We start from the raw sequence: 27,704 nt of genomic DNA, 5'->3' as shown, positions 1-27,704 counted from the left end.
TCATTCTGTAGCGTGGCGAGGGCGGACCGTGTGACGTCGAGCTGGAGCTCTGGCTGTTTATTGTTCCTTCCTGAGCACCGACACAGAAAAACAGGCTAGCAAGCTGTCAGCTACTGTTTTAACACGGTTCACGCTCAGTTTTACGAAGGTGTAACGGTTGAGACAGCTGACTGCACAAACCCCGGGCCATGGCGTACGCGTACCTCTTCAAATACATCATCATCGGGGACACGGGTAAGCTGCAAATGTCAGCTAGACTGCCAGTTAGCACTCGGCTAGCTGTTAGCGGTGTATTTCCGCAGTGTTGGATAGTCCAATGACGTGGTAAAAGCAGAGACGCAAGGGGTGGGATGACAGCTCCAATCTCCCCAGTTAATATATCTACATAATGTTTTAAACACATTGACTGTACCAAAATAGTAAACATACAAGCTTTTCTCTTCACCACGGTGGCGTAGCGGTTGTTGACACTGGCAGATGTTGGACCTTTTGTCCCTTTGCTTCGAGGGTGGGGGTGTTAGCCGCAGCCTTTAGCATAGCTAACTCCCAGGCTAGTATTGCTGCTCCGCGATTATTTAGCAAACACTTGTCACGACTACAAATTATGTGCCCACCAGATAACGTTACTCCAGTCATATAACCACAGTATTAATTTATTTCCCCTGTGGATGCATCGCCAATAGCACAGTCAGTATTTGCACAGCTTTATTCAAGAGAAGGCCAGAACATCAAGCCAAAGCCTCTGATTTTCCCTGAAATGGCGTACATGAACTCTTTTTCACATCACATATCTGTTTATGATTCACACACATTTGTGGTGTACTTGTTATGATGTGTTTCTGTGTTGCCAAGTCGCAGGTTTCACGTTCATGCGGGGGACTACGAAGGTAAAGTCGTCTGTTTACGGTGGGCAGGCTGCTCAGATGAGGGGCCTGCTCGGATAACTTGCAGTGGCAGCAGGTGTATCATACAGATAGCAGCAGTGTCATGTATGAAACAGACTGGTTTGGCCGCAGGATTTTGAAAGATGTGGAAGGGTAATTTACTTAACACTAAATTAAAGCCTGACAAAATACAAAATCATCATGCCAGAAGGTGTTTAATACAACAGTGCTCCAGTTATGTCACCTGTTAACTAAACAATATAAACGCGTTAAAGTGGAAATTATTAAACACATGTGGCAAAGACTCCAAATATCTATATACATTGTTTACTTAAATGCATGATTTTTGATCATTTGTAGACTGCATGTTTACTACAGGGCTATTGCAAAACAGGCTCATGTGTTGCATGCTGAGTTTATTTCTAGCAGTGAGTGTTGTGGGGAACTGTAGTCAAGATCCAAGCTTGATTACATGCAAGTCTTTCCCAGAAATGCTCCATGTGTGTAAAGACCAACTCCTCAAAGTAGATTTACTTGACAAAAGAAACAGATTCAAATTATCATTGTAGTAAAAAGTTTCATTTTCACAACCAGTGTAGAAAACACAAGAAATCCAGTGTTTTTCTTCATGCTGTACTTTTTTTTTTTTTTTTTTTTTTTTTTTTTTTTTTTTTACAGTTTAGTGGAATGAAAGTTAGGGATATAAAAAAAAAACAATCTGAACCTCACCAGAAACACCCGAACTTGAATTTTCCAAGCTGTGTCTTCTCACATGCTTCTAATTTTCAGTCAAATGTTTCCCAATGAGATTGTATAAATCATGTCTAGTACTGAGTAGTTGTGTTCCATCATCATCATTTTAATTTTGCTTTTTTATTCAAACATTTTAGTTCACAAACTAGGAAATAATTTAAAGAATATTTGACTTTGCACTGCAGCCCTCCAGCTCTGATTTTTGTTCTATATATGCTGCAGACAACACTGACAAATTGTTTAACAGTGGTGTCAGACCTGCACTGCAGAACAAACCCAACTCCAGCGTCTTTTCTGCAACATTTTCTGTTAGGAAGGAAATTTTAAAGATGCCTTTATGTGCACATTGAGCAACGTAGAGGTCATTACTCTGTTACTGATATATTTATGATAGATGATGTCAGTATTTAGAAACTTTTGTTTGCTGCCTGAAGGAGACATTTGTTTTAAATCACTTCATACGTTAGCACACTATTAGGTATAATTTAATTTGCACATAGGCTTTATCTTATTACTTATCAAACTTAAAAGCAAACATACAACAAGAATCATACCATAGCTGCAGTAAAGCCAAATTTTTATATATGGCAACACTGAGATCAATAATTATGGGAAGAGGAGTTGCATATTTATAAAGCATAAATTTAAGTATCTAATTAGTAAATACATTTGTATATTTGGGAGGTAATTACCTGCAATGTCAGCTGCTATTAAAGAAATGTGTTCAGATTTTGTGTCAATGTTTGCTCATGTAAATATAAGACAATATTTGCTGACATAAGAACTCATACAGCCTCCCACTTAAGTCGGATCTTTATAGGATATTGATGTTCTGCAGTTTGTTTTACATGATTAAATAGTTTTAAAACTGAATTGTGGTTTTTAAACCCTTTCCCCACCAGTTATCTCCTTATCATGTCTCCTTGCAGACTGATGCATGCTCTCTGCTTGTTACTTTGGACAGTCTTGTTTTATCTGACATTAATTATCTATTTGTTTTTATTGGACTACAACATTTGGACATGTTTCAGTTAGGTGTGCTCATTTGCAGCTTTGTGACAGCAAATAATCAAATGTTCACAAGTTAAAACAAAACAAGATTTTAATTCTAAGATTTTTGTCATTTGCACGATGTTTGATCACCTTTCAGGTGACAGTCTTGTGAATAGTTTCAGCTGAGCTCACTGTGAATACAGATTTTTTTTTTCCTCTTAACTGGACACTACTGTGCCACTGTTTTTTCTGGTATATTACAGTCTCACAGTAACTTATCTACCCGAGCTTATTTGGGGTACAATGCTGACCATATAACACTTAATGCTCAGGTTGAAGCTTGTTTTTTTTTCCTCTTCTCATTTTTTATTTTTAGTGTTTGCTATCTAATGAATAAAACAAAAAACAACGTTTGTTGATTAAAAAAAAAACCACATTGTTCAAGCTCCATCTGATGTGGAAAGGAGGCTTTGCTCGCAAGACAGCTGAGAAGACTTGCATCAGTAAAAATTGATTATTATGGTGATTAGATGCATTTAGTGATTGAACTGTTATGAATGTTTGTGAAAAAAGAAAGGAAAACGATAAAATCTGTTTTAAATTGGACTTATGGTCTCTGGCCAGCTTGTCCACACATTTGATTGGCAGAAAGACAGACTGAGTCTGAACAGAAAATTATAGTTTTTGTATTTGTTTAAATCTCCAGAGGTTTTCTGTCAGATTCACAGATTTTTCCCTGTTAGAGCTCTGAGTAATACAGGCATGTTTCGAATGATAAGCTACAATGTAATGTAGGAATAACAGCTTTTAAAAGCAAAATAATCACAGTTGAGCTAATAAGACAAACCCATCATTTGGTTAGCGAACCTGACATGAAGATGCTCTGGAGTCTGCTCCCGTTGGACCCTCGGGAGTCCACTGGAAAGTGGAGCTGAGGTGTAGAAGATGTTTTTCAGGCAATGTAGAAACAGCTAAACTCTTATGCAACCACTTGATAAAGTCAGAAGTGAGGAAAAGTGAAGCTGAACTAAAACATGTTAATAAAATTTAAACTTATACTGCTGAAAATAAATAGAAATAATGGATTTTTCTCTTGCTTAACTGATTTTTAACATTCAGAATAAGTTGCTAAAGCCCTTCTTCAGGGGACATCTTGATTTTTATGAAGTACAGGGAAGCTAAATGAGCCATAAGTTTGGTATGTATTACCGAGGAGTCATATGATCAGACTTCAGAAGTGGTTTCTAATGAGCTGTCATGGATTAGCTAGGCTTCTGGAGTAACTATCCTAAAATATTCCTCTAGTGGGGGAATAACCAATGTTTGTGGTTTGGGCAAAAGATTTAGAGCTTTATATCACAGAAAACCCCCTCATTTAAAACTTAAAATATTTCTTTGTAAATACTTAATACCTCAGTCTTAAGACTTTTTACCACTAGATGGTTGGTTAGTAATGTAGAAGAAGCCTCCTTAGCAACTTTATTGTTAAATGATTCCATATTTCTCCACACTTACCACCGACTTTCTTCTAACACACTTCCATTTAAAGCCAAATTATTGCAGATTATTGATGTAAATGTAGGACCTTCCCACTGTCAGGGAAAAGATGAGAGGAAAAACTTGCCATATTTTAAATCCTAGAAGATAAAGTCCATCCAATTAAAATAAATTGTGACGTTTCCACTGTCATACATGCTTGAAGGCACCTCAGCATCATTTGGTGTGTTTTGACCATGTAAATGTAAGCAGGGATTTCTGTCCAGTCTGCTGACTTTGCTAAACTTCAGGTTACAAGGGTCTGTGAACCGTTAAACATCATATTGGCTTGTTCTAAACTGAAGACTCAGCTTCTTTTTGTTGCTTTCATTCTATTAATAGCAAAGGATGGATTTCTATCATTAACTTCCTCATCTTTGTACCTCAAAGAAACAGTATTTTTAGAGTATTTTTAATACTTTATTTTCCTGTTTTTGTGCTTTATAAAAGGACCTACACCACAGGTGTCAAACTCCAGTCCTCGAGGGCCGGTATCCTGCAGGTTTTTGTTGTCTCCATCCTCCAACGCACCTGACCAACATTCATGAATAGGTTGATGAGAAGCTGCTGGATCCATTTGATTTGAATCAGCTGTGTTGGTAGAGAGAAACAACAAGAACCTGCTGGATACCGGCCCTCGAGGACTGGAGTTTGACACCCCTGACCTACACAATTGAATTTGCTTTATTGTTGGATTATGATGAAATTTGTTTGTACCCCTTAAATTTAAAACGGGACGTGTAATATGTGTTCTTCTCTGTTCATTTCTTGCGTGCAGTTCACAGCAGTTTGTATTTTGCTTTATGCTGGAATTAATGAGGTTGCTTACATGCCCTGTAAAGATACTGAAATGTTAAATTTAAAATCAGCATTTCACACCAGTTGAAGACATAATTTTGTCTTGAATTTAAAGTAGCTATAACTAAATCCAGTTAAGGACCCTTTTATTTATGTCTTGTTTTGTTGTTTTTCTCTTAACCTAACCAGTCCATATTCTTTCCTGGAAAAACATGAATATTAGAAAATTGATCTGCAGACGCTGATAAGTGAAGCAGCTTTCATGTCTTTAAAAAAAAAAAAAAAATTTGGGGGGGGGCGACTCATTGGGGCCTAAGTCATCAAGGACTTGTTGCTGTTACAACAGTCAAAGTGAACTTTCTAAAACTAGAAAATCACATTACATGTCTGTCTTTTTGTGAAGAGGAAAACTGTATTTAAGGTTTCACTCTGACAGGTGTATCATCTTTCTCTGTTTTAGTTTCACTTTTGTCCTGGGTTGCTTGATACTTTTACAACAGAGGTTTATGATGCAGGTTTTCATCCAAGCTCATCCGATCATGATGTTGACTTTCAGCCTCTGCAGGACCACCATTTACAGTACTTATTTTGACGCATTCCAGACTTAAGCCATCTGTTAAGTTAGTGCAACATAGTAATTCCACCTGTTGGTGCTTACTTTGTTTTCTGAAAGCTCTGCAGGTCTGCAAATTCAGAATGACCTCTCCATGACAACATGTAGCGAGGAATTGTCACCACAGCTAGAAGCAGGAGAAAAGAGCTTTCAGAGAAACATTCCCTACTTCTCCACTAATTACCACAATGATTGTAGCCACTCTCGCTATTAAAAATCATAGCAGGCTTTGATTATACACTTCTGCTCACAGTTTGCTCCCACCCCGAACACCAGCCATCACACTCTTAACTCTTGGCCGGAAATGTAAAGTTGAGCAATGCTAGGGTGATGTGTTAAGCACTGTGGCTAATTTAGCTAATTGGTAAGAAATTATCAAGTGGCCCCAAAAGCCCTTGATGTTTTCTGTATTCATTGTTGAGCTTTGGTAGCAGAAGAGCATGCAGCTGTCTACTGACTGAACACATTAATGTGATGGAGCTGATGATGGCATGATTGTTGCACCTTCATGTAGCTTCCCTCCTCTAGATCTCTCAATCCATTATCATTATCATCACACAGCCCCTGCCTAGCAACGTCACTGCCTAGCAGCGGTGATCCTTGGAAACCATAGAGGAGGAACACCATGTCCCTCTGTCACCTTCTCTCTCTCTCTCTCTCTCTCTCTCTCTCTCTCTCTTTGTCTCTGTCTCTCTGTGTCTATCTCCTTAGCATCTTCTTTTGTTATTTTCTGTTCACCTCATCCTATTCCATCTATTGCTTTTCTCTTTTACACTTCTAGAAACATTAGTAATTGAAAACCCCCCATTCTAATTTAGTCAATAAACAGCGGAAGAAAGCCGTGAATAATGTATTTTTTCTTTAGTCATTTGAAGTGTTAAAACACAATCAGGTTTGGAGGGAGATGATCTAGTTCAATTTTTACATCAGAAGCCATCTTGTCTGAAAAAGACCTTGAGACCCTCTTCAGTGCAGCACGTTAACCTCAGAGGAGGATACAGGGCAGAAGCTGACAAGTGCAATTCATCAAGTTAAGGTGACAGACTAAGTTCAGTGCAGCGAGATTTTATTCATTCTAGTTAAATTCCCCTTTAGGCCATAAGCATCTATGCATCCAGAGATACTGCTCATGAAGTTATCTGATGTATTAAGATGGACATAATAACAAGAAACGGGCGTAGAGTACAAGCAGTCAGTTGCATACAGTGAAAAAAAAACTTTAAATGGGAAATATTACATCAAGCCATTAATTCAGCCATCCATCTATCAAAGTCTGTATTAATTAAAGGCTTTGGATAATAAGTTAGATTTATGGCCTAATTTAAGAGAACTAAGGTTTTGAGCAGACTTTGGTCTTTCTATTAGTTTGTTCTAGATATTAGTGGCATAAAAACTAAATGATATGGGTCATATGCTCCTTTTTTGGTCTCTGTGAGGACACAAACAGCTGCATCTGGATTACGACCTGATGGCATAATCTGAGAACATTGCTGCATACATGTAGAAATATTAGAAGAAGCATTTTTAGTGTTTTGGAAAGAACAGCAAGACTGAAAGGGTTTTGGATAAGCTGGTTGCTGTCAATCATGAGTGTGAGTGTTGAGAAAATAACAAGTCCTGTCTTTTTCTCTGACTCCTGACAATCTGTAAATCACAGTGATGATAAAATGTCATCAGAAGTTCTTTTGGTTTCAGTAATTTACTTCTTAAGCACCGCTGTGTTTTCAAGTGATTGACTGACCCGGTGTTTGGTTTGGTTTCCCCTGAATATGTTCACTGTATGCTGTGTCTTAATATTTATTTCTGCTTAGAGTTTTATTCACTTTTTCACCAAACCCTGTGCTATGATGGGAGAGTCTGAATGCTTCTTAATCTATAAAATGTTTCTTTTGGGGCTCAAGATCTAGGCTGTGTGGTGGCCAATCCATGTGTGAAATTGATGTCTCATGCCTCCTGAAACACTCTTTCCCTTTTTGAGCTTGATAAATCCTGACATTATCATGCTTGAATATACCCATGCCATGAAGTTATTTAGTATATTCAGCAAGTTAAACCAGACATTTTCTTTCTTTGCTGAACCCAGACCTGACCAGCTAAAGAAATCCTAGAACATTGGCTGAGTTAAATCCAATTGTTGATGTTTTATTTTAAACTGCGACATTAAGTGCTGAATGAATTGGCATAGTGTTAATTATGAACAGATTCATCATTACCCTTTTTGGAAAAGAAAAAAAAGTGTTGTCGCATGTAGGAAGTAGCCAGCTGGTCAGTTAGCTAACTCACAGTTGGTTAGCTGAATCTAAGCAGGATAAAGTGTGTGTGTAAGCTCCCTGCTGGGGCCGTTTGAACTGGAACAAAACCCCCATGTTAAATATTCATGGTTTTATATTTATGAGAGGGTAATTATTGTTGTACATGTATAACTCCCCGCAGGTTGTTGTCACCCACAAGCAACACGGTGTCTCTGCATTGTGTGAATTCAGACCTCATTAATGTGATTTTGTGTCTTTTTCTGAGTGTGTTTATGCTTCATAAGAGCTTAGCTCCATTACAATCTGTTTTAACCTATTCATCTTCTTCTTTTTTTCTTTTTTTTTTTTAATCTTTTTTCCAGGTGTGGGAAAGTCATGTCTATTACTACAGTTCACAGACAAGAGGTTTCAGCCAGTTCATGACCTCACCATCGGTAGGAGCTCCTGCCCTCACTCGTTCACTACCGAGTCTAATGAAGCAAGCAGTCTCAACTTGAATTAGCTCCTATTAGAATACATTTTATTTATTTTGATTAGTCTCAGTCCCACAAAAAGGTGATTAATGAAAGGTGGAAGTGTTGCATACTGCATAATTTGCTGCCTTGTGATTAAACATAGTTACAGATATTTTTTAAGAATTTGTTCTATTTAGAAAGAATTCAAGCACTTTCACTTTGGAAAAAAATGATGAGCAAACCTTCAAATACTTGTAAGTTAAAAATTAAGTTTGCAAGTGTCACTAATATTGTCATTAAAAAAAAAAAAAGAATCAGACCTGATATAATAATGTGACTTTCATCAAGGATTGTAAATACTATTATCTACTGTTATTACAGAATTTAGACATATTTGAAAACATTTGTGGAGTATTCCTGCAGCTCTTTAAAGACTGGAAACCATGTTCTTCAATGGTCTAAGTCACAGCATTTGTGTCTGACGTGTGTGTCAGATCCATGCACAACAGATAATCGCACAGTAAATTGTGCTTTTGTACTTTGTAGGTAGCTGCATCAGGAGCAGCACACCTGTTGGTGCAGTATAGTGCCAGCCTGGGAACCACGGCTCATGTTTCATTTGCTCTGGCAGAAGCCATTTCACCCCTTCCTGTTCAAACAGACTTGAAAACAGCCCATCCTGTCCAGGGTTTAGCCAGTCATAACATTTATCTGACACGGAGGAGTTATTTAGGCACACCTTTCTGTGTTGTCTCACATGTTTAGTCTCTGCTTGGCTGTAGGCCTCTCCGTTGCCTTTTCCACCACTCAGACTCAGATAAAAAATGAGCTGAGAGGTGCCAGACTAATTTGTCTGATGATGTTGTTGGACAAATCATATGAGTCAGAATTATCATGGTTTGTTCCTTCAGTGTCATCAGTCGGGGATTTTGATAAGTTTTTTTTTTTTATGAATGCTTTACAATGACTACATGGAGGTAAGGTATCGGTCCACATCTGAACAGTTGGCGATATATTTAATGTGTTTGATGAACGCAGAGCAGGATAACATGAGAAAACACACCTGTCCATCTGTTGCTTATGAGCTGTTTAGAAAACAATCTACTTATCTACTAAATTATGTATAGATTCTATTAAATCCAGATTATGTAAGACAACTTACAGTGAAAAACATTCTAGGAAGGTTTGTCAATGCATTTTTTCCTCTTCTGGTATTTTCAGCCTATTTTTCCCTCCACTTTTTATCAAGTTATTGCATATCTGTGTGATAATGATCATGCTTATCACTGAGTTTTTATGTTGTGTGATTGTGTCCCTTCAGGTGTGGAGTTCGGAGCAAGGATGATCACTATAGATGGCAAACAGATCAAATTGCAGATCTGGGATACGGTAAATAATCTTTTTTTTTTTTCTTTTTTTTTTTTTAATAGAAATGTCTCTACTTGCTTCTACAGATGGAGAATTCACTCAAAGTAGCATCACATATCATACATGCTTTCTCCAAGGCTGTAATTATGTAGAACTGAAAGCCTTAATAGTCACATACTTTTGAGTGAATAACAGTAATGTCTTAGCTAGATAGAAGAGTACTCAGGAAATCACATTATTTCTATAACAAACAGTATTTTAATTGTGAATTATAAAATAAGTTATTTTGTTCCAGCATTACATATTTTAGCCTCATTTTTTTTTCTTCTTTATGAAACCAAAGTCTGTCCACAGTTCTACACCTACTCTAGACCAACCTGTAAGATGTTATTGTCATTGGATTCAAGCTGTAAATGGTTAAATAATGTGACAAAAACATCCCACAGGTTGACCTGTTAAGTTGTTATCGCTATCATCACGTGTCAGTAGCAGACGTGTGATGATAGTGACTGTTTGAGTGCCATTATGAGGCCGAAACCAGGCGACTAGAACTGAGGGAGCTTTTGAATGAATGGTGGAACGTTCTCATTGAATTGAAGTGGTTATAATGGTGGTTCTGATTTTCATCAAAAGGATAATATTTCATCAGAGGATGAAGATGCTATGACCCTTTCCTCTAAGGAAGAACCCAAACCATGTCCCAATAACACAACAAAGCCTTTGCATCCCCTCAGTGTATCCCCTGCTTGTATACACTAATACTGCAATACTTGGCTATAATTAAGTTCTCAAAAGTAACTCATCCTGAATTATACCATATACGTACTTTATTCACACAAGGTTTAAAAAGAAAAGGGAAAAAAATCAATGAATCTTTTTTGTATCAAGTCTACCATCCATAACAGCCTGGGCCTGCAGTTGTGCAGCTCCACCAGCAGGTGGAGTTAGAGATCTGTGAAAACAACCATTTAAAGTAAAGCTCTAAGAAGTAAAAAGCCCTGCAGTGCATCAATCCAGGAGTACAATCGAAACATTATATGAAAATATTTTAGATACTTAATGTGATTCCTATATATATCTATATATATAGTAGTAAAAGATTAGATTATTGAAGCTAATGATTCAAAAATGTTTGTTTATGTTTAGTTTATGTTTATGTTTAGTTTATGTTTATGTAGTTTATGTTTAGTTGCTTACCACAACTGAAAGGAAATAACCAAACATCACCTCAGAAATTGCATCTTTAAGGAATTGTTGGATGAATTCATCTCCTTTCTTGGATGTTCAGCTGTTTCCTAAATTGTTAAAGAAAAACATTTTAGAATTCAGCCATCTCTTATTATGGCTTCCCTTTCTTTACGCTGGGTCCTATCTCTGTTAGGAACCAGCCTTTGCAAACAATTCAATACATCAGGACTCCTGGTTGTCCAGGTCTCAGATTTCTTCACCTTTTCCCCTCCCACTGGACCACTAATCATCCTCACCTGAGTGACCAGGTGTGGAATTGAATAATTATGGTCAAAATTAAAAACCAGCGAGGATTAGTGGCTGCTGCCTTTTTGTGACATTTGTATAATCATACACCATCACCAAGCAGCAAGCAACAGAGAAACCATTTGGATCATTGTGTGGGCTGCACTTGCCATATGAATAAGTGTGTGTGTGTGTGTGTGTGTGTGTGTGTGTGTGTGTGTGTGTGTGTGTGTGTGTGTGTGTGTGTGTGTGTGTGTGTGTTTCTGCTATAGCCTGTTGGCCAGATGGTAGACAAACACAGCGTTCCCTCTCTTTCACCCTTATTTATCATTTATCCACTAATAGCATTGCTGGCTGCTTGACTGCTCTCTGAATGACTTACTGACTGTTCAGTGACCAGCTAACTTGGAGTTTGGTTCGCTGGTTGAATATCTGAGTTTTGCTCTCCAGTTGACTGAGTTGTCTCATTTGACCGACTAGTCCTCTGACTCAGTAACCAGCCGCTTCACTGACCAGGAGACTGGGTTCTGGCTGACAAACTGCCTGCCTAGTCCTCTGACTTGCTGAATGATTCATTGACTTGCTGTGTTCCTGCCTGTGTGTCTGTCTGACTGTCTGGTTTTTCAGATGAGGTCACAGCATGCGGGGCTTGCAGCTGCTAGGATAGAGTACCGTTTTGTTTTCTACTCTGGCCTGGATGAACACAGACAACATTGTTAATGTACATTGAACAGAGATGGAATGAATAGACATTGCGTTAGGGGGAGGGTGACAAGAATGCTGGTTAGTGAAAGGAGGGATGGAAAGAGGGGAGGCCTGGGGATTCATAGAGAAAGAATGAAAAGATGAGTGATGGAAGGAAGGCACTGTAAAGGTGAGACAATGAGGGGATAATAATGGGAAGGGAAGCGAAGGTACAAGGTGACCTGGTGAGCTGGATGGAGTGTCAAGTATGACATAAACGCAACAAGACTAATCTGTATACTGCAACGCTACAGTTGGTGTGACCTTCTTTGTTAAGCATAAAGAGTGAAACTGGAAGGTTGTACACGCAAGCAGAGAGAGAGAGAGAGAGAGAGAGGATTTTGTGACGGATAGATGGAGAATGAAAGAGAGAACTGTATTGTATCCAGTTACAGGCTTTGCTCTGTGCTATCCAACCCCCCTGCTGACTGAAAACCTGGAGCTGGAATCTGCTCAATAATTAGGATTTATACATAACGCTTTGAAAGTGGTTGGATGATGTGTCACAGCGCTGAAGGAAGGGGCTTGTCGAGCAGGAGCACAATCAGAACTGATAGAAAACTAAAGTGTGTTTATGCCTGTGGACATTTTCTATTATTTAGGTTTCAATTTCTGTTTATTAATATATGTATGTGTCTCTCCAGGCTGGCCAGGAGTCTTTCCGGTCCATCACCAGGTCTTACTACAGAGGAGCAGCAGGAGCACTGCTAGTCTATGACATCACAAGGTAGTCCTTGCAATCATGCACTCTCTAGATACATTTTAGCAACATAGTAAATGCGACTTGTCACAGTTTAACCTGTCCACCAGACCTATGCAAGAATATATTAGCATGCATAAAAACTGCAACTGGTAAACTGTTTTATTTTCATTTATGTGTTGAAAAAATGAACCAATTTTTCTTTGTTTGGTCAAGTCTAGACTTGCTCCCATTTTAGTTTTTAATAAACCAGCAGGAAAAAAATCATGAAAACTTTAGTGGTAAGATGAGTGATTTGAGAAGATATGTGAGCATAAGTCAGTGTTGCCTTTCTAAAGCTTCCCATTTTCTTTTTCTTTGTTTTCTTTCTATTTTACATACATATATATAATCTCCTTAGTTGTAGTCTTTGTCGTCTCAAATGTCTTAAACTGTACAGTTCTTTCTACCCTGCTGTTATTGCAGACATGTCTAAACTAGCTGCTACTCATCAGCTCCATCATGTTTAGCCTGTGAACATCTAGAGCTTCTTATCTTAACATATGAAAGTAAGTCACGTGATGTACCGTTAGGACGTACTGTTCCTAGACTGTGTTATGAATTATTAGTGTATGATGCACATAAGATTTAAAAGTAGGACTTGTTCGACCTGCGGACTACAGAACAGATTTGGTTCTCTGTCACTGTACCAGAGAAAAGTGCGGTTTACAGCTCGTCATGGAAATGATGACATCAGCATGCCAACATTGCTAGTGTTTGGAAGTTATCACTACAAACACGGATTACTACTGAAGTTAATAACATCTCCTTGTTTATCAAGTATATGTTCACACACATAAGCTGTGGTCCAATAATTTAAGGAAAAGTATCTTGATGAGTTTTAATAAAAAGGTTGGATGTCACCAGGGTGGGTTCTTTTCATCTGTGTGGAGAAAGAAGTTTAGTTTTTAAATAAAAAACCTACAGCCAGTTTATCTACCACCGTCGCTTGTCAAGTCCATAAGTTACACATTTGATGCTAATTCATCCGCTAGTTGCCAAGACATGTGTTAGAAAGCTAAAGAAAGCATTAAACTTTAGACATTTAAATGTGGACCAGGGGGTTGGACTAACACAGTGCTTCCCAAACATTTTAAGCCGTAACTCCCAGAAAAGCACATGTTGGTGTTCGTGTTTTCAGGGATCCTCAACTCTGGTCCTCAAGGCCCATTGTCCTGCAGACTTTGGATGTTTCAACACAGCTGAATCTAAATAGCAGATGCAGAGCTTGTCAGAGATTCATTTCATTTGAATTGAATTCATTGCAGCAGGAAAACATCTAATGCCTGCAGAACAGCGGGCCTTGAGGACCAGGGTAGGGATCACGGCTCTAAATGTAAGGCCTTACTATCAGAACCTTCATTAATAAGGTGGAAGCAGTGGTTCTTGGTGGGTTCTGTCACAAAGCACCTACATGCCCAAATTCAGCTTCTCTCTCCTAGAGACAGCCAAGTTCAGAAGTTTTAAAATAGCATAAGTATCTTTTTTTTTTTTTTTTTTTTTTTTTTTTTTTTTTTTAAACTGCCTTTTTAATATTTATTTGATTGATTTTATTTTTTTCTAATTTCTTTTTTCACAACAATGATCTTGGGACTTTTGTGGCGGTCAGGACTCCTAGTTTGGGAAAGGCTGAACAAACATAGGGACAAATATTAGCTCCTTTGCTTGCAGTTTTCCTAAATGATTCAAGTCAACAATCGGCTATTTTAATCTTACACCGTTTTTGGGTCCACCACCGCAATGCAAAGAAAATGTGTATTGATGTCCACTGGCTACAATCACTTGAAATTTGTAATCGATCTTCATAGTCCCCAGAGTTTGACTCTTAATTATATCATGACCCTGTGACATTTAGTTCAGAGCTGCCATTTAAGGAGATTTTCCTTTCCAAACTCTGCATGAATAAACAAAATACCTCATGCTGATTTACTTTTTTCTCCTCCTCTTACCCCTCTGATGAAAAAACTTTGAATTAATGTCTGATGTGATCTTTTATGTTTTACTTTATTCTCTTTGGATTTTTTTTTTGTGCATGTGACATTTATTTACACAATTCTTTATCAATACGTATGACACAGTTAAGTACACATGTTGGATTTACATGTAAAATATGAATCTTTTCTGCTCAGGTGCTCTGATCACTCAGGATTTAAAAACTCCTCTTCAACATGAACTGCAAAGCTGATCAACCATCTCGTTTTCTTGTTAATATATGCTTTAAAATTATGCTGTGAACTGCCTGCAAACATATCACACATCTCGTGCATTTTTAAGAGAATGAAGTTCAATTTTGCATGTGAGAAAATTAGAAATGATTTCTGTTCACATCTACAGGAAGGAAAGATTAGGTTGGGTTTTTTCAGTTTTAATGGTTTCAAAATTTGCAAGAGGAAATGACACATCATTCACCTTTTCAAGGAAGTGTAAAATCTGTAACGGCTTATGTTATTGTGTGTGTGTGTGTGTGTGTGTGTGTGTGTGTGTGTGTGTGTGTGTGTGTGTGTGTGTGTGTGTGTGTGTGTGTGTGTGTGTGTGTGTGTGTGCACACACCTGTATAATAGCTTCAAAGTGGAGCCAGACTGAAAGCCGAAATCTGTGCTTGTTTTAACAGAAGGGACACCTTCAACCATTTGACGACCTGGTTAGAGGACGCCCGCCAACATTCCAACTCCAATATGGTCATCATGCTCATTGGCAACAAGAGGTAAAACGAGTTTTTCTTCTTCGGTGATGGAGGCACATACTGCCCTACATAAACCTGGACCATCAACAATGCGTGGCAGCCGTAATAGGTGGTTCTGAACATTGTTTTTTATAACAATGGCTTGTTAGACATTTGTCCAAGCAGTCTGCTCTCAAAGCTCAGCTTGGTCCATTTAAAAGAACAAACACTGTAATTAGCACTTAAGTTGTAAAATAAAGAATTAATCAGTAGTTTGGATTAAAATTGTTCAATTTCTGGTCAAATTCAACTGAGAATCTCACTTTTGCTTCATGTCTCAAAGTGTAGCTGAGATTGCATAACACACCACTGTGTGAGATAGTTGTATCAAGAGAGCACTGCTTTAGAGTGGCGTTTCTCCTGTGGTAAACACACACACTTTTGTCAAGTTTAAATGAGGAAGTTCACTTCTGCAGCACGCATCAGCTGGTGACTGATGAAACTTCTAGCTCACACTGCACTTGAGGTTACATAACCACGTTGTGCAGCAAAGATATCAGGTTATCGTCATCAAGAAACATATTTGTCAAGTGTCCCTGTTCCTGAAAATTACTGAAAAGGATAAATTTGCTGCGTGTAATCGTGTTTACTGTTGCCAAATCATTTCCTCTCTGAAGCCTTCTCATGTTGCTAATGTGCATGTCTGTGTGTGTTTTAGTGACCTGGAGTCGAGGAGAGAGGTGAAGAAAGAGGAAGGTGAAGCATTTGCCAGAGAACATGGCCTCATATTCATGGAGACTTCCGCCAAGACTGCCTCTAATGTAGAGGAGGTAATCACACGCAAAGATTTCCAAACAGCTTTCCCAGTCACCTGAATGACTTGATGAAGGGTTCCAGTTTTGCTGAATCCGGGTTTGATAGCGCTGCAAACACCACCCATCTTTGTGAAATATATGCTACTCCCTGCAGGTCAACGCTAATGTTAAACAGCTTTTACTCCAGACAAATAAATCTCCAGCCACACACAGAATTTCACACCCATTATCTGCTTTTTCACAGTTATCGTTGCTGCCTGTTGACATGTGAAGCTTAACTTAGATCTCTATTTGTCTGGAGCACAAATGAAAGCAAAGAGAGACTCCATTGAAGACTTGCAATAAATCTTGATATATGGTTTGATTTATGTCAGGAAGTGTGTTAAGCCAACAAACCCTCTGGAGGCTCCGATGGAGGCTCTTTAGCAAACTGTTTCAAGAGGATTAATTGATACTGTGGTTAGATTATTCCTGCCTGTACTCTTTATTTAAATGTTAGATTTATCACATAACTATTATCAGTTAAATACTCTGAAGAGATATACAATGCAACACTTCCCCATGTGATGTTTTAGTTTGGATTAGCACGTTATTTTACTACTTAGGATGGTGGAAGTATTACACACCATACTTGTGAATAATTAGCGTGTCATTCTGAACATGCTAGTATGTCAGTGTTAGTATCTGGATTGATTTTCTACTCAGGAATCCCAAAGACAGTTATAACCACCTGGATTAGAAAGACTCCTCTGTCCACTAAAAAAATAAAAGCATTTGTAACCACTTTTCTAAAAATGTCCCTACAGCAGAACAATGTTTTCATCCAGGATGTCTCTCAGATCCAGTATTAATCACTAGTAAAGCACTTGGAGAGCACAGACCTGCGCCAGACAGCTCGTTTCCATCCGTATTGTTGTTTCTGACCCATGTTATAGTCTTAAATTCATTTTATTTACAGTATTAGATTTATTGATTATCAGAACAAACCTTTGGTGGTTTATATTTATTAAAAGCATATCAACCTTGTGACAGTTTTTTTGTTTTTACTTTTAACAGTAAAACAAACATCACTGTATTTACAAACTAGTGTTGTTTGCAGGCGTGAAACGTTTCAACTGACTTTGTGTTCAGACTTTTATCTGGTTTTGAAATAGAATTTAAGGATAACCAGCACCTCAATTCCCCCTTTATTTTGATGTACACCAAAAACAATGATTCTTTTTTTTTTTTCTTCTACTAAACATGAGATTGGATTTCCCATAATATTATATTTTATATGAGCTGTATTAACCCCCCTTTTCATAAATTTTCCCATACCATTTAAAGATGTGATTATAATGACATTGCATATTAATATCCTTCCAAAAATTTCTTTCCTTTTAAAAATAGCTGGATCCATAATTCTTTCCAGATCATTGCCAAAATGAAATGGAGTCAAAGTTTGATCAAGACTCATTCTAAGAAGAAAAAAAAACAAAAAACATAAAAATGGTTTTGTGGAAAGTAAACAAATTCCTTTTCCATGATAATTCAGTTCATTAAGAGTAATTAATTCCTTCTCTGTCATTATGCGATTGTTCATAATGACTTACATGTTAAATGATACAACAGATTAGCATTGTGAATGTTTAAAATGTTATTAATGCAGGCCTTTGCTATCACAGTCTACTTTATTGACTGTTCTACCTCACAGAGTTCACATTTTCAGTTCATATTACTCTTCAGTGCTGTCAGTGCTGGAGCTGCGTGTTGATCTGTAGCAGCGTGGATCACCATGTTAGCGCCTGATCGTGGCGGCTTCGCTTTAGCATCATGGACCATGGTTAGCACGCTGCTCCGCCTCTCACAGAGACACACCTCTGGTGTTGTTGCAATGAATGCATGACGTGGTCATCTGGGACCCCTTCCTCACTTATCCAATCACATAAATAATCCCATCCTACACAGCACAGCATGCCAGCCAGGGGCACTGCTCTCTGTGTGTGTTTGTGTGTGTTTGTGTGTGTGTGTGTGTGTGTGTGTGTGTGTGTGTGTGTGTGTGTGTGTGAGTTTACATTGATTTTTTTTCTCTACCTTGCCTGGCCTATATCATGCAAACACTCACACCCACACCCTGTCGAGCAGAGCTCTCTATGGGGTTAAAATGAGGGGGGAGGGGTGTGTGTGTGTGTGTGTGTGTGTGTGTGTGGTATGATTAATTTGTCTCATTAGTGTCCTCTGAATCCTCCTGATACCGCTCCTCTCCTCCCTTCCCTTCATCTCTTCTCGCTCCAGCCCTCCTCATCCCTCGACGTCCATCATTTGCTCTTTACCTCTCCTCCTTCACCTCCCCCCTCCCATTCGCGATCCTTTTCTTCCTCCCCCCCTCTTTCAGCGTTCTTCTACCCTCCCCTCATTTGTCTCTTCCTGCCCTCCTCCATTCATTTCTTCCTCCACAGTTCCTTTCTCCCTCCTCTACACCCCATCATCTCCCTTCCTCTCTCCAGCACTATATCAACCAGTTAAAGTTCATACATATTCATAACCTCCACCCCGCCTCCCCTCAGCGACATCCGGCAGCCTATCAGAGTGCAGGGTTTGTTGTCAGGGTCTGTGGGTGGACACTGGGCCTGATGGGATGGTCCTTAGAGACAGATGGAGAGATTCTGTAAGCATGTTTTCATCGTCTAATCTCTCCATCCTCTCATCCATCCTTTATCCAGACCGTGTCCTTTTCCTCTGCATTTTCCGTTCCCTTCACTCTCATCTTCAAATCATTTTCTATCAGTTTCTTCTGCTGATTTCTTTTTTTCTTGAACTCTACTAATTGTTATTTTTCTTTTTTCAAATTTATTTTCTTGTTAATGTTATTCAACTCTATTTTTCAGTCTTTTACACATCTCTGCGTGTCACTTCCCTTTTCTCCCCCTTTCACTCATCATCTTGGTTTTTTTTCTTACTCCTCTTTAAATCCTCCAACCTTTCCTATCTACACATATCTGAAACTTCATTAGCTAAACCCAAGAACAGAATGAGTAAGACGCGAAGGAGCGATAGTTGCAGTGATGTTTGAAGGAAGGAAGGAGGACAGGAGTGAACGGCAGATAGCACACCAGAGAACACCCTTGGGCTCAGTCTATTTCCGACAGGGTGTCGGATAGGAGTTCAGGACATATTTTCAGTTCCTGGACACACTTTTTTGGAATGAGAAGGTTTATTTCTGCATACAGTCGCTAAATCTTGATCTGAAATGAACCTGGCCTCTTACATTTTTTCTCCATACAGTTAACAGTGTGTTATCAGAGCTGAGGCTCGATCTGCATCTGATCCCAGTTGCTCTTCGCTTTAGAGTGTTCACACACAAAACAGTAACACACTGTCCTTGGAGACCAATGCATCGATACCTTAGTCATAGGCCAGTCGCTCGGGGAGCTTAATTCCACTTTATTCAATCATCTTTGATCCTTTCAGTGCTGTTACTGTGTGTGTGGAGAGAGAAGACAGATTGTGTGAAGTCTGCGTTTATCCTGCTCAGATCTTATTTTTGATCTGCTCAAAAGGGCAGCAGCTTTCTGTAACAAGACCTGCCATCATATCAACTATACTTTAAAGGCACTGGAGAAGGCGAGGCTAGTGTTCGCTGAGAAATATTATTTGTGCAGATATTAAGCTTCTAAACTCCCAACTAAGAACTTCTTCCACAACAGTTCTGTGTTTTTAAGAAGTCACCGTCTTTGTGAGGCAGTGAGACTCTTGCATGGCCGCAGATATGAGGCTAATCCTAATGACTTGTTTATGAATCGGTTACTAGGCTGCCATCTAGCTAAACTGTCTCAGAAGCTGGTTCTGAATAGAGAATATGTTTTTATTTATTCCGCTAGTGATTTGACATATCTTTCATTGGGCGTATCTAGTTGATGTATTTTGGGTTTCATCTCTGGTATTGATGGTAAACTCACTCCAAAAACAGAATTTTTCCTGTTTGGTTTGATCAGAAAATGGTTCCAACATAAATCAAAATGAATAATTTTACTTTACTCTTTGTGTGGGAACTGAACAGACTGGATGTGATGTTGCTGCTGAATTGTTTTTACAGTTTAAAATAATTATGTTGTGCCTTAAACTACATACCACTCATTCCCTTTCATTGCTTACTTTTCTCCTTCTCTTTTTCAAATATTTCATATTCATTTTCCTATTTTATGTTTAATCAAATATTTTCTATTCTGTCCATGTGGTTGTCTATTAAATATACTCAGGTGCTGATGGGAAACCTCATCATCACAAACATTGCAAATGCTAATATAGAAAAAAATGCTTAAATGCTTACTCAGACACTCGTCTGTTTCATGACGCCTGTGGTGTTGGTTGTCGTCTGCAGGGTGTGGAGTTTGTTTGGGCTGTTTTTTTTTTGTTTTTTTTCCATTGGCTCTTGAGTGCTTTGCTGTTTAGCAGCCAGCCCACATGTGTGTGTGTGTTTCTAACCAGCAGCAGACACACCTTTATGGAATATTCAACAATGCGATTCACACTTGTCCTCATTGTGACAAAAGAATAAAACCACAAGTGGAAGTTCACTGTGATGACAAGTTTTGAGACTTTGTAAGAGGATTTTCACAGTCTTGACGGGAGTCTTACCCCAGCAGTAGTCTCGTGGAAGCCTGACGGAGAAATGGAAAGTCAGACAGCTGAAAGTCAAAGCCTGGCTGTGTTACTCAAGCATCCGCTGAATTAGGTTTTTTTTCCCCAATGATTGTAAAGACATCTTTATGAAAACTGAGCAGACTCGTTTGTAGGATTCAGCACAGAAATGGGAATCGAATTTCTTTCAAAATCTCATTTCCTGTCTCTATCTTAGGCTTTCATCAACACAGCCAAGGAGATCTATGAGAAGATCCAGGAGGGAGTGTTTGATATCAACAATGAGGTGAGACACACTTTGCCCTCAGTCTTTTTTTTTTCCCTCCCCACTAAATCTCTCCATTCTTCCTTTTTTCTGGGCTGTTATTTTCTCTCTTCCACTCTTTGCTCTCCCTTTTCTCCTTAGTGTGGATTTCCAGCAGTGTGTGTGGTTTGCCAAGCTCCTTCTAGCCTAAAAAAAAAAAAAAAAAGAAAAAAGAGGGAGACCTTCCTCCTCTTTGCTTCCTTTGACTTCAGCCAAGCAAAACTCCCTGCGTTCCTCCTATCCTCCACTTTATTTTCCAGTCACACTCTCTTCTCAACTCTTCCTTGCACTCTTTCCATCTCTCTCTCTCTCTCTCTCGCTCTCTTGGCATCTCTCCAGCTCATAAATTCCTCACATCCCACAAGGTCTCAGTCATTCAGCAAGAAAACAAACACTCGCTCAGCCAGCCAGTCAGCCTGTAAGCTGCTATCCAGCCAGTTAGTAAGTTTGCGATCCAATCAGCCAAATTTCCATCGTCTCAGTGAACGACGGCTATGAAGGCTGAAAAGTTGGGGTTTCCAGCCTGTCAACGACTTAGTCTGACTATTTTCACATCAGGTCAGCCAAATTCATAAGTGTGGTTTGTATTGAATTAGAAAAATAGTATTTCTAATAATCTCGGGCTGTTTATCTTCTAGACTTTATTTATTTTCTTCTTAGCATGTCTGCAAGGTGATATATAACCCTTTGAAACATAAACACTGATTAGCGTCGACTCTTACTGTCTGACCAGTCTGCATGTTTGACCTAGGTCTGTCTGCTTTGGTTTCAACCCATTCACTGCCTGCTCAGACACTCCTGCAGGCGAAGGTTTGCTGTTCAGCATTGGTTGTAGCCATGTGCTCTTCCAACAACACTTAAAGTGACAAACGTTAAAATAAGCTTTCAGACAGGAAGTGACTGGAGATGCTGTGAAGAGTATGTTATAGGACGCAACCTGACAAAAATGTTTTTTCTTTGATCATAAGAGCATGTTACCCTACTCTTACCAATAAGACTCTTAAACATTTCTTCATTTTATCAATAAAATATTCTGATATGGGAATTGAAATGGGGGGTTACTAACATGTTGTGGAGAACAGGTAGATATTTTTTCCTTCTCACCTTTGGAGTTCATTTATGGTCAACATTAAATACAAATACATACAGAGCCTTCTGTCCATCTTCTGCACTCATTTCATGCAAATCTCAGTGGTTTTCAGAGAGCTTGCTGTGGTTTACCCCAACGCAGCAAACTGAGCAGTGCCACTGAAAATTGTTGCACATGTGACCAGCAAAGGGAACAAAGAAGAAGCAGCTGTGAAGTATTTGCGGCTCTTTCGCTTTCCATGCATTGTTATGAGAAGGCGTATTATTTTGATCTCCTCTGCCGTGTTTGCATCTTGCTATTGAAACTGGCATCGGAGTTCCCGAGTGAACTCTGAACTCTACATTATCAGTGGATTGTCTAACAATGCCAACGCAGAGGAAGCATGGGCGTGTTGCCGGATATGAAACGGCTGTATCTGTTTACATATGTAAAGTGAGCCCTAAGCAGACTACAGTGTGTGAAGGCCTCTCAGGCCAACAAGTGTGTTTAAAGGAATTATTAATAGCAGCCATTTAGTCGAGCTGCAGTTAAAACTATGGCTGTAGCTTGAAAGAGTATAGTAGTCTGAGTACTCTCCTTGTGCCTCCATACTAACACAGGATGAAAATCACTTGCTGTATGTCTAGCTCTGGCATGGCAGTGATTCATCCCAACATGACAGTGACATCGGGGACAAAAAGCACTAACAACCAAGTTAGCTGTAAAATTGGTACTATTTGAGCAGTGATTTGGACATCTTTATAGCTCTGTAAATTTCACAAGTGTTGTTTGTCCTATTTATATTGTTTAATTTCTTTTTTTTAATTTTATTTTATTTTATTTAAAATGAGAAGTGTCATAGCCCTACTTGCTGCTTTTGGTGTCAGAACCCTGGATGGAAGCTTTGTATCCTTCACTAAATGCTTCGGCCAGTCTGAGCCCCATTCAACCTTTACATACGCAAGTTATTTGGCTTCCAACAGCATTATGTTCCAGTATGACCTTGTAAAATAAATCTCTATTTTTCAGTCAAGCTATTACTGAAATGGATTTCTCAAAGTTTTACATATAAACACTTTATTCTATTTTTACTTGTGGATCCCTCTGAGTTTTACACACTCAAACTTCAAGAGTTCGCTCTGTATCTGGAGTTAGCGACATTGCTGCTCTCACGTCATCTCATGGAAGCTGAGTGCGATTGGTTGTCAGAAATGACCACAATGACCACAACCTTAGCCCTGTTTGAATCCGTCCAAATGCAAACATGCGTACAATTTTAGTTTGCTATTAGTTATCCAGATGGTTGTCTGAGCAGCCTGTTAAGCACAAACTATGGTTTCCATTCTCATGTAATCTAATGGCATAAATCAAGTCATGGTCTTCACAAGCGCATACACACAGCTTTAAAATCTTTGCCTGTACATACCAACAAACATGTGTGGACACATCTGCGTTTGCAGTAAGCTATTGTAGTTAATAAACAGACTCGTGTGTGAATCCACTGACTGCATCCACATCTGTTTTGGAGTGTAAACCGGCCCTGCAGCCAGCAAGCCCAGGCGCTGGGCAGACGGCACTGGGGCGAGCCAGCCAGTCAGTGTTTTTGTTATTAGTAACAGTAAGACAAAGTGAAGGCAGGCCAGCCGGCCAAACCACATCAGCTGACTGGCTTTGAGTAAGAAAGGGAAGCCCCACCAGAAATGTTGGCAGCCACTATGAGAAAACACACATACTCTTACACATACAAGCATGCGCGTAGACACACACGCACACGTGCGCATGGCCTTAGCTCAATAAATGTGATTTAAAGGCATACAGTGTTTCCCAGAGGCACTACTGCTACTGAGTGCAGGAGGGGGAGTTACTCTGAGTGGGAGATAAATATATACAGAAGGAAAGAGCAAGCAAGGCTCAGTGTGCTGCTTCTCCCAGAGAGAGATGATGAAACACAGAGGGGAAAGTGAGCACTACAGCACAGAGAGATGAAAGTGTCTCCCTACCACCCACCTGCCTGCCTTCCTCTCAGTTTCTCCTCTTTTATATTTGCTTTTTTTTTCCTTCCATTTTTCTCTTAGTGTCCTTGAGTGCTGCTGCTGGTGTTCCCTTTGCCTTTGTGCAGCGCAGCAGCACCTGTTGCTTCCTCTATGAAGTGATCTAATAGAAAGCCCCGTGGGCACTGTGCAGCATTAATGTGACCATGAAAGCAGTAGTACACAGTCATTCTTACATTTGTTTTTTTTCAAGTTTGTTTTAGCTTTTGATGACAATTAAACTTTTTTTTTTTTTCTTTTTTTTTTTTTAAACTGTCCTGAGTTTATTTAAAAATTGCATAACTGTGCTAAGAAACCAGCAGAAGAAAGGGGTGGGTGGTCTTCTTGATGCTACACATTTTGTAGCACAGCGAATCTCATTCACCATTGTTTGTGAGCGGTCCAGGAGCTTTAAGTGGCGACCATTCGAGCTTCGCTCCACGGTGGGAACTGGGAAACCTCATAACCATAGGCCGTATATGAAAAATAGACCGAGCCTCCGGCGGTAAAAAGTGAAACTTATGCGCAAGTGCATAAAACTGCAGTTCCCCCTTCATCCACTAAGGGTTGGCTGCAAAACAGAGCAAATCCCCATAGACTCCTATGTTAAAAAGACCAACTTCACAACAGAAATAAACATGTTTACAGCCTGGTTCAAAAATCCATTTTCAGTTTATAGGTCAGGTTTACCTTCATGACAACTGTGGGGGAGTTAATTTTTTTCTAACTCGCCTTTTAAAAGTAATTTAATCTCGAAGTTCGGCATATTTAGGGGCGTGTCCTTTTGATTGACAGGTACCTAATCTCCCGCTACAAGTCAGAAGAACGTAGAACAACCGCGGATTTTAGCTGGTTAACAACGTGACTTACCTTTATCCTGCTTACCTCCATTAGCTGGTTAGCTCCTGTTGTCTCTGGGTTAGCTCGGTTAGCTCTTAGCTACAGAAAGTGTGCAGTTTGCTAGATGTCAATCATCCACCATGACGCTCACAGCTCTACCTCCTTGCCCATATTTGTTTTTTCCGAGCGAGACAACACACATGCCCCTGCCAAGATGGCGATGGTAGGAACCCCCCACCGAGCTTCAATTCAGCTCTTCAGAAACCTACGGGTGACGTCATGGAGGCTCCGTCCATCTTTTTATATACAGTCTATGATCATAACGTGTAATATGAAGTAAAGAATCCCTGTAAAGCATTTAGGTGCCATTGTTTAAAAATGTACATCCATATATCAGTAAACTGAATGTTGCACCGTGCAGCTTGCACGGCGCTCAGTGGCCTGTGATTCCCTAGCCCTCAGTGTGATGTCAATATGTTTGTTTTTTAAATTCCTCAAACATAATACAGGTCTTTTAATTTGTACCTTGATTCATGAATCTGAAAGAGAAAATGATGAAACAATAGAAAGACCTTTGGCTGGTTTTATTGTACAACATGACCAAAAAAAAAAACCTGCTTGCAGCAGACATTGCTGCTTGAGCAAATATGACTGAAATGTAACACCATCTTAATTTTCCAAAGATAAACAAACTGTTGTCCCATATTCACATTTAGTATTCATATCGAGTGTGGTGCCTTTACTTTCAAAGTTCCTACCCATTGTACATAACCACATTTTCTGTTGATAGCTGGGCTGGTAATGCTGCTGCACACCAGGTGTTGGATTATTTCTTCCTGAGGCAATCTGGACTCAGCATCACATCTAAAGTATGCCCATGAACTCTTTTCCCAAAGTACAGGGAACAAAAGGAGAACTCTTAACATAGACTTCATATGTGTCCAGTATGTTTGCCTTCTGGAGGTGGCCTGCTGACCGTGGTTTACACATAACCCTCAGGCAGCCACAGCTACGCTTGTGAAAAGCTTACCAGCCCAGTCGCTGCCAAAAGTCATGGCAGGGATGCCATGATTCAACAACGGGATGGTAGAGCCCGACTAATGATAGCTTTCTATGTTTTGGTCTCATCAGCTGTCTGATCTCAGATTCCTGTCCTCTCAGAATGGTGTAAAAAAATATTCAGCCCAGAAATTCTAATGTTATAAACACAGGTCTGCCCAGACTTGATGGAAGTGACGTTGGTTGTACAGTATGCAGGGAACAGCGGGTTGGGAGGAGGAATTGAGTGTATGGTAGTAGGAACTGAAGGAATCTATAATCTGTTTTTGTGTACTGTTCTACAGTACAGTTTTTTGTATTGTGTAAGTAGAGTGACTTTCTACAGAGACTTTAAGAGTAATAAATAAATTGTGAAAAGTACAGCTGTTTGGGTGAAATCTCTTCCTCACCCATGTCTCTTTGTGTCTTTTTCCACACAGGCTAATGGTATTAAGATTGGACCCCAGCATCCTACCACCAACTCAACACTGTCCAGTAACCCAGGAGGCCACCAGGCTGGAGGGGGCTGCTGCTGAAGTCCCAAAATACACCCCCCTTCCTCCTCTTCCTCCGCCTCATTCAATCCTAATCTTTCTTCCTCCTCGCCCTCTTCATCCCCCCTTTGCGTTTCTACTGAACTGTCCAGGCCCACTAACAGTTTAACCTCCCTTTCTCTCCCGCTCTGTTCTTTCATCCATCCATCCCTGCGTCTTGAGTCTGTTGCTCGTCCCCATGGATCTCAACCTTTGAGTCAGCTTGACCTCCTACAGGCTAAAGAGGACAAAGTCAGCTTCACCGGCAATTCACTGATTCAGTTCACGAGATGTCTGCTTCACCTCTTATCTTTTGGTTACATAGAGATTTTAACTTTTTTATTTAAGAATAAAAACACTTTTTGGAATATTAATTTTACTCTGGTAGTTTAATTCACACATTTCCTCGTAACTCACTGAGTTGTCACTGAATTATTTCAGAAGCTCTTAAATGCACAAAGCTGTAATTGGCAAAGGTGAGCTGACTTTGTCTGAGTAGACACAGGACTGAGGGTAGAAATAACACTCTTTAACAGCTGACTTTGTGGAATAAACCAGGCGCTGTGTTGTGTCTATACACACATCTGTACATGTTTTTAAAGACGATGTTGATAGCAGGACATGTTTGTACATGCTGAGTCAGTTTTCATGCCGTGCCTGTGTGTATAGGGACGATACAAGTATGCCAGGATGTGGGAGGTACATAATCGCTCTGTATTATTTGTCCATATAAAGTGCAAATCATGTAATTTTTTTTGTCCATCCTTTCCTTGTTTGTTTGGTTTGGTTTTTTTTGGTCATCTTTGTGCCCTTTTTGTCAACTTGCAGATGATTTGTATTTAATGAACACTAAAAACTGGTTGTGGCTTAAAGAGTGTTTTAAACCGCTTGGATAGAGAATAAAAGACCAAACTGTTGAGTGTGAAAATGGGTCCTTTGGGAACGACAAAGAAAATATGCGGGAAAGCAGAAACATTAAGGGATGTTGAGCGCGATGGCTGACATTATGAAGTTGCAAAACAGAGAGACTTGGGGGGGGCTTTGGGGGGGAATTGGAAATTGATATTTTCTTCTGTGTTTTTTTTTTTTCTTTTGTAATTGTATTTATCAGGCGCATTTCTGTGTATATATGGCTCTTTTTGTTTCTGTAGCTCTTTTGGCTGTTTAAAGACGAGACTTGGTGTA

General features: G+C 39.4%; 1 protein-coding gene across 1 annotated transcript; it reads left to right on the top strand.

Annotated features, from left to right (window-relative positions):
- Window positions 1–45: 45 nt before the first annotated feature.
- rab2a (RAB2A, member RAS oncogene family) lies at window positions 46–27,538 on the top strand. The gene is made up of 8 exons (XM_079243523.1): window positions 46–234; window positions 8,192–8,263; window positions 9,606–9,673; window positions 12,514–12,596; window positions 15,220–15,312; window positions 15,989–16,100; window positions 20,923–20,991; window positions 26,427–27,538. Exons 1-8 carry the CDS (start codon window positions 189–191, stop codon window positions 26,520–26,522), a joined length of 639 nt encoding a protein of 212 aa, XP_079099649.1. The 5' UTR covers window positions 46–188; the 3' UTR covers window positions 26,523–27,538.
- The last annotated feature ends 166 nt before the right edge of the window (window positions 27,539–27,704 follow it).

This window comes from Telmatherina bonti (genome assembly GCF_933228915.1).
Source record: "Telmatherina bonti genome assembly, chromosome: 7".
NCBI lineage: Eukaryota > Metazoa > Chordata > Actinopteri > Atheriniformes > Telmatherinidae > Telmatherina > Telmatherina bonti.
The sequence above is the reverse complement of the archived record's forward strand: the minus strand, read 5'-3'. Positions and strand labels throughout refer to the sequence as shown.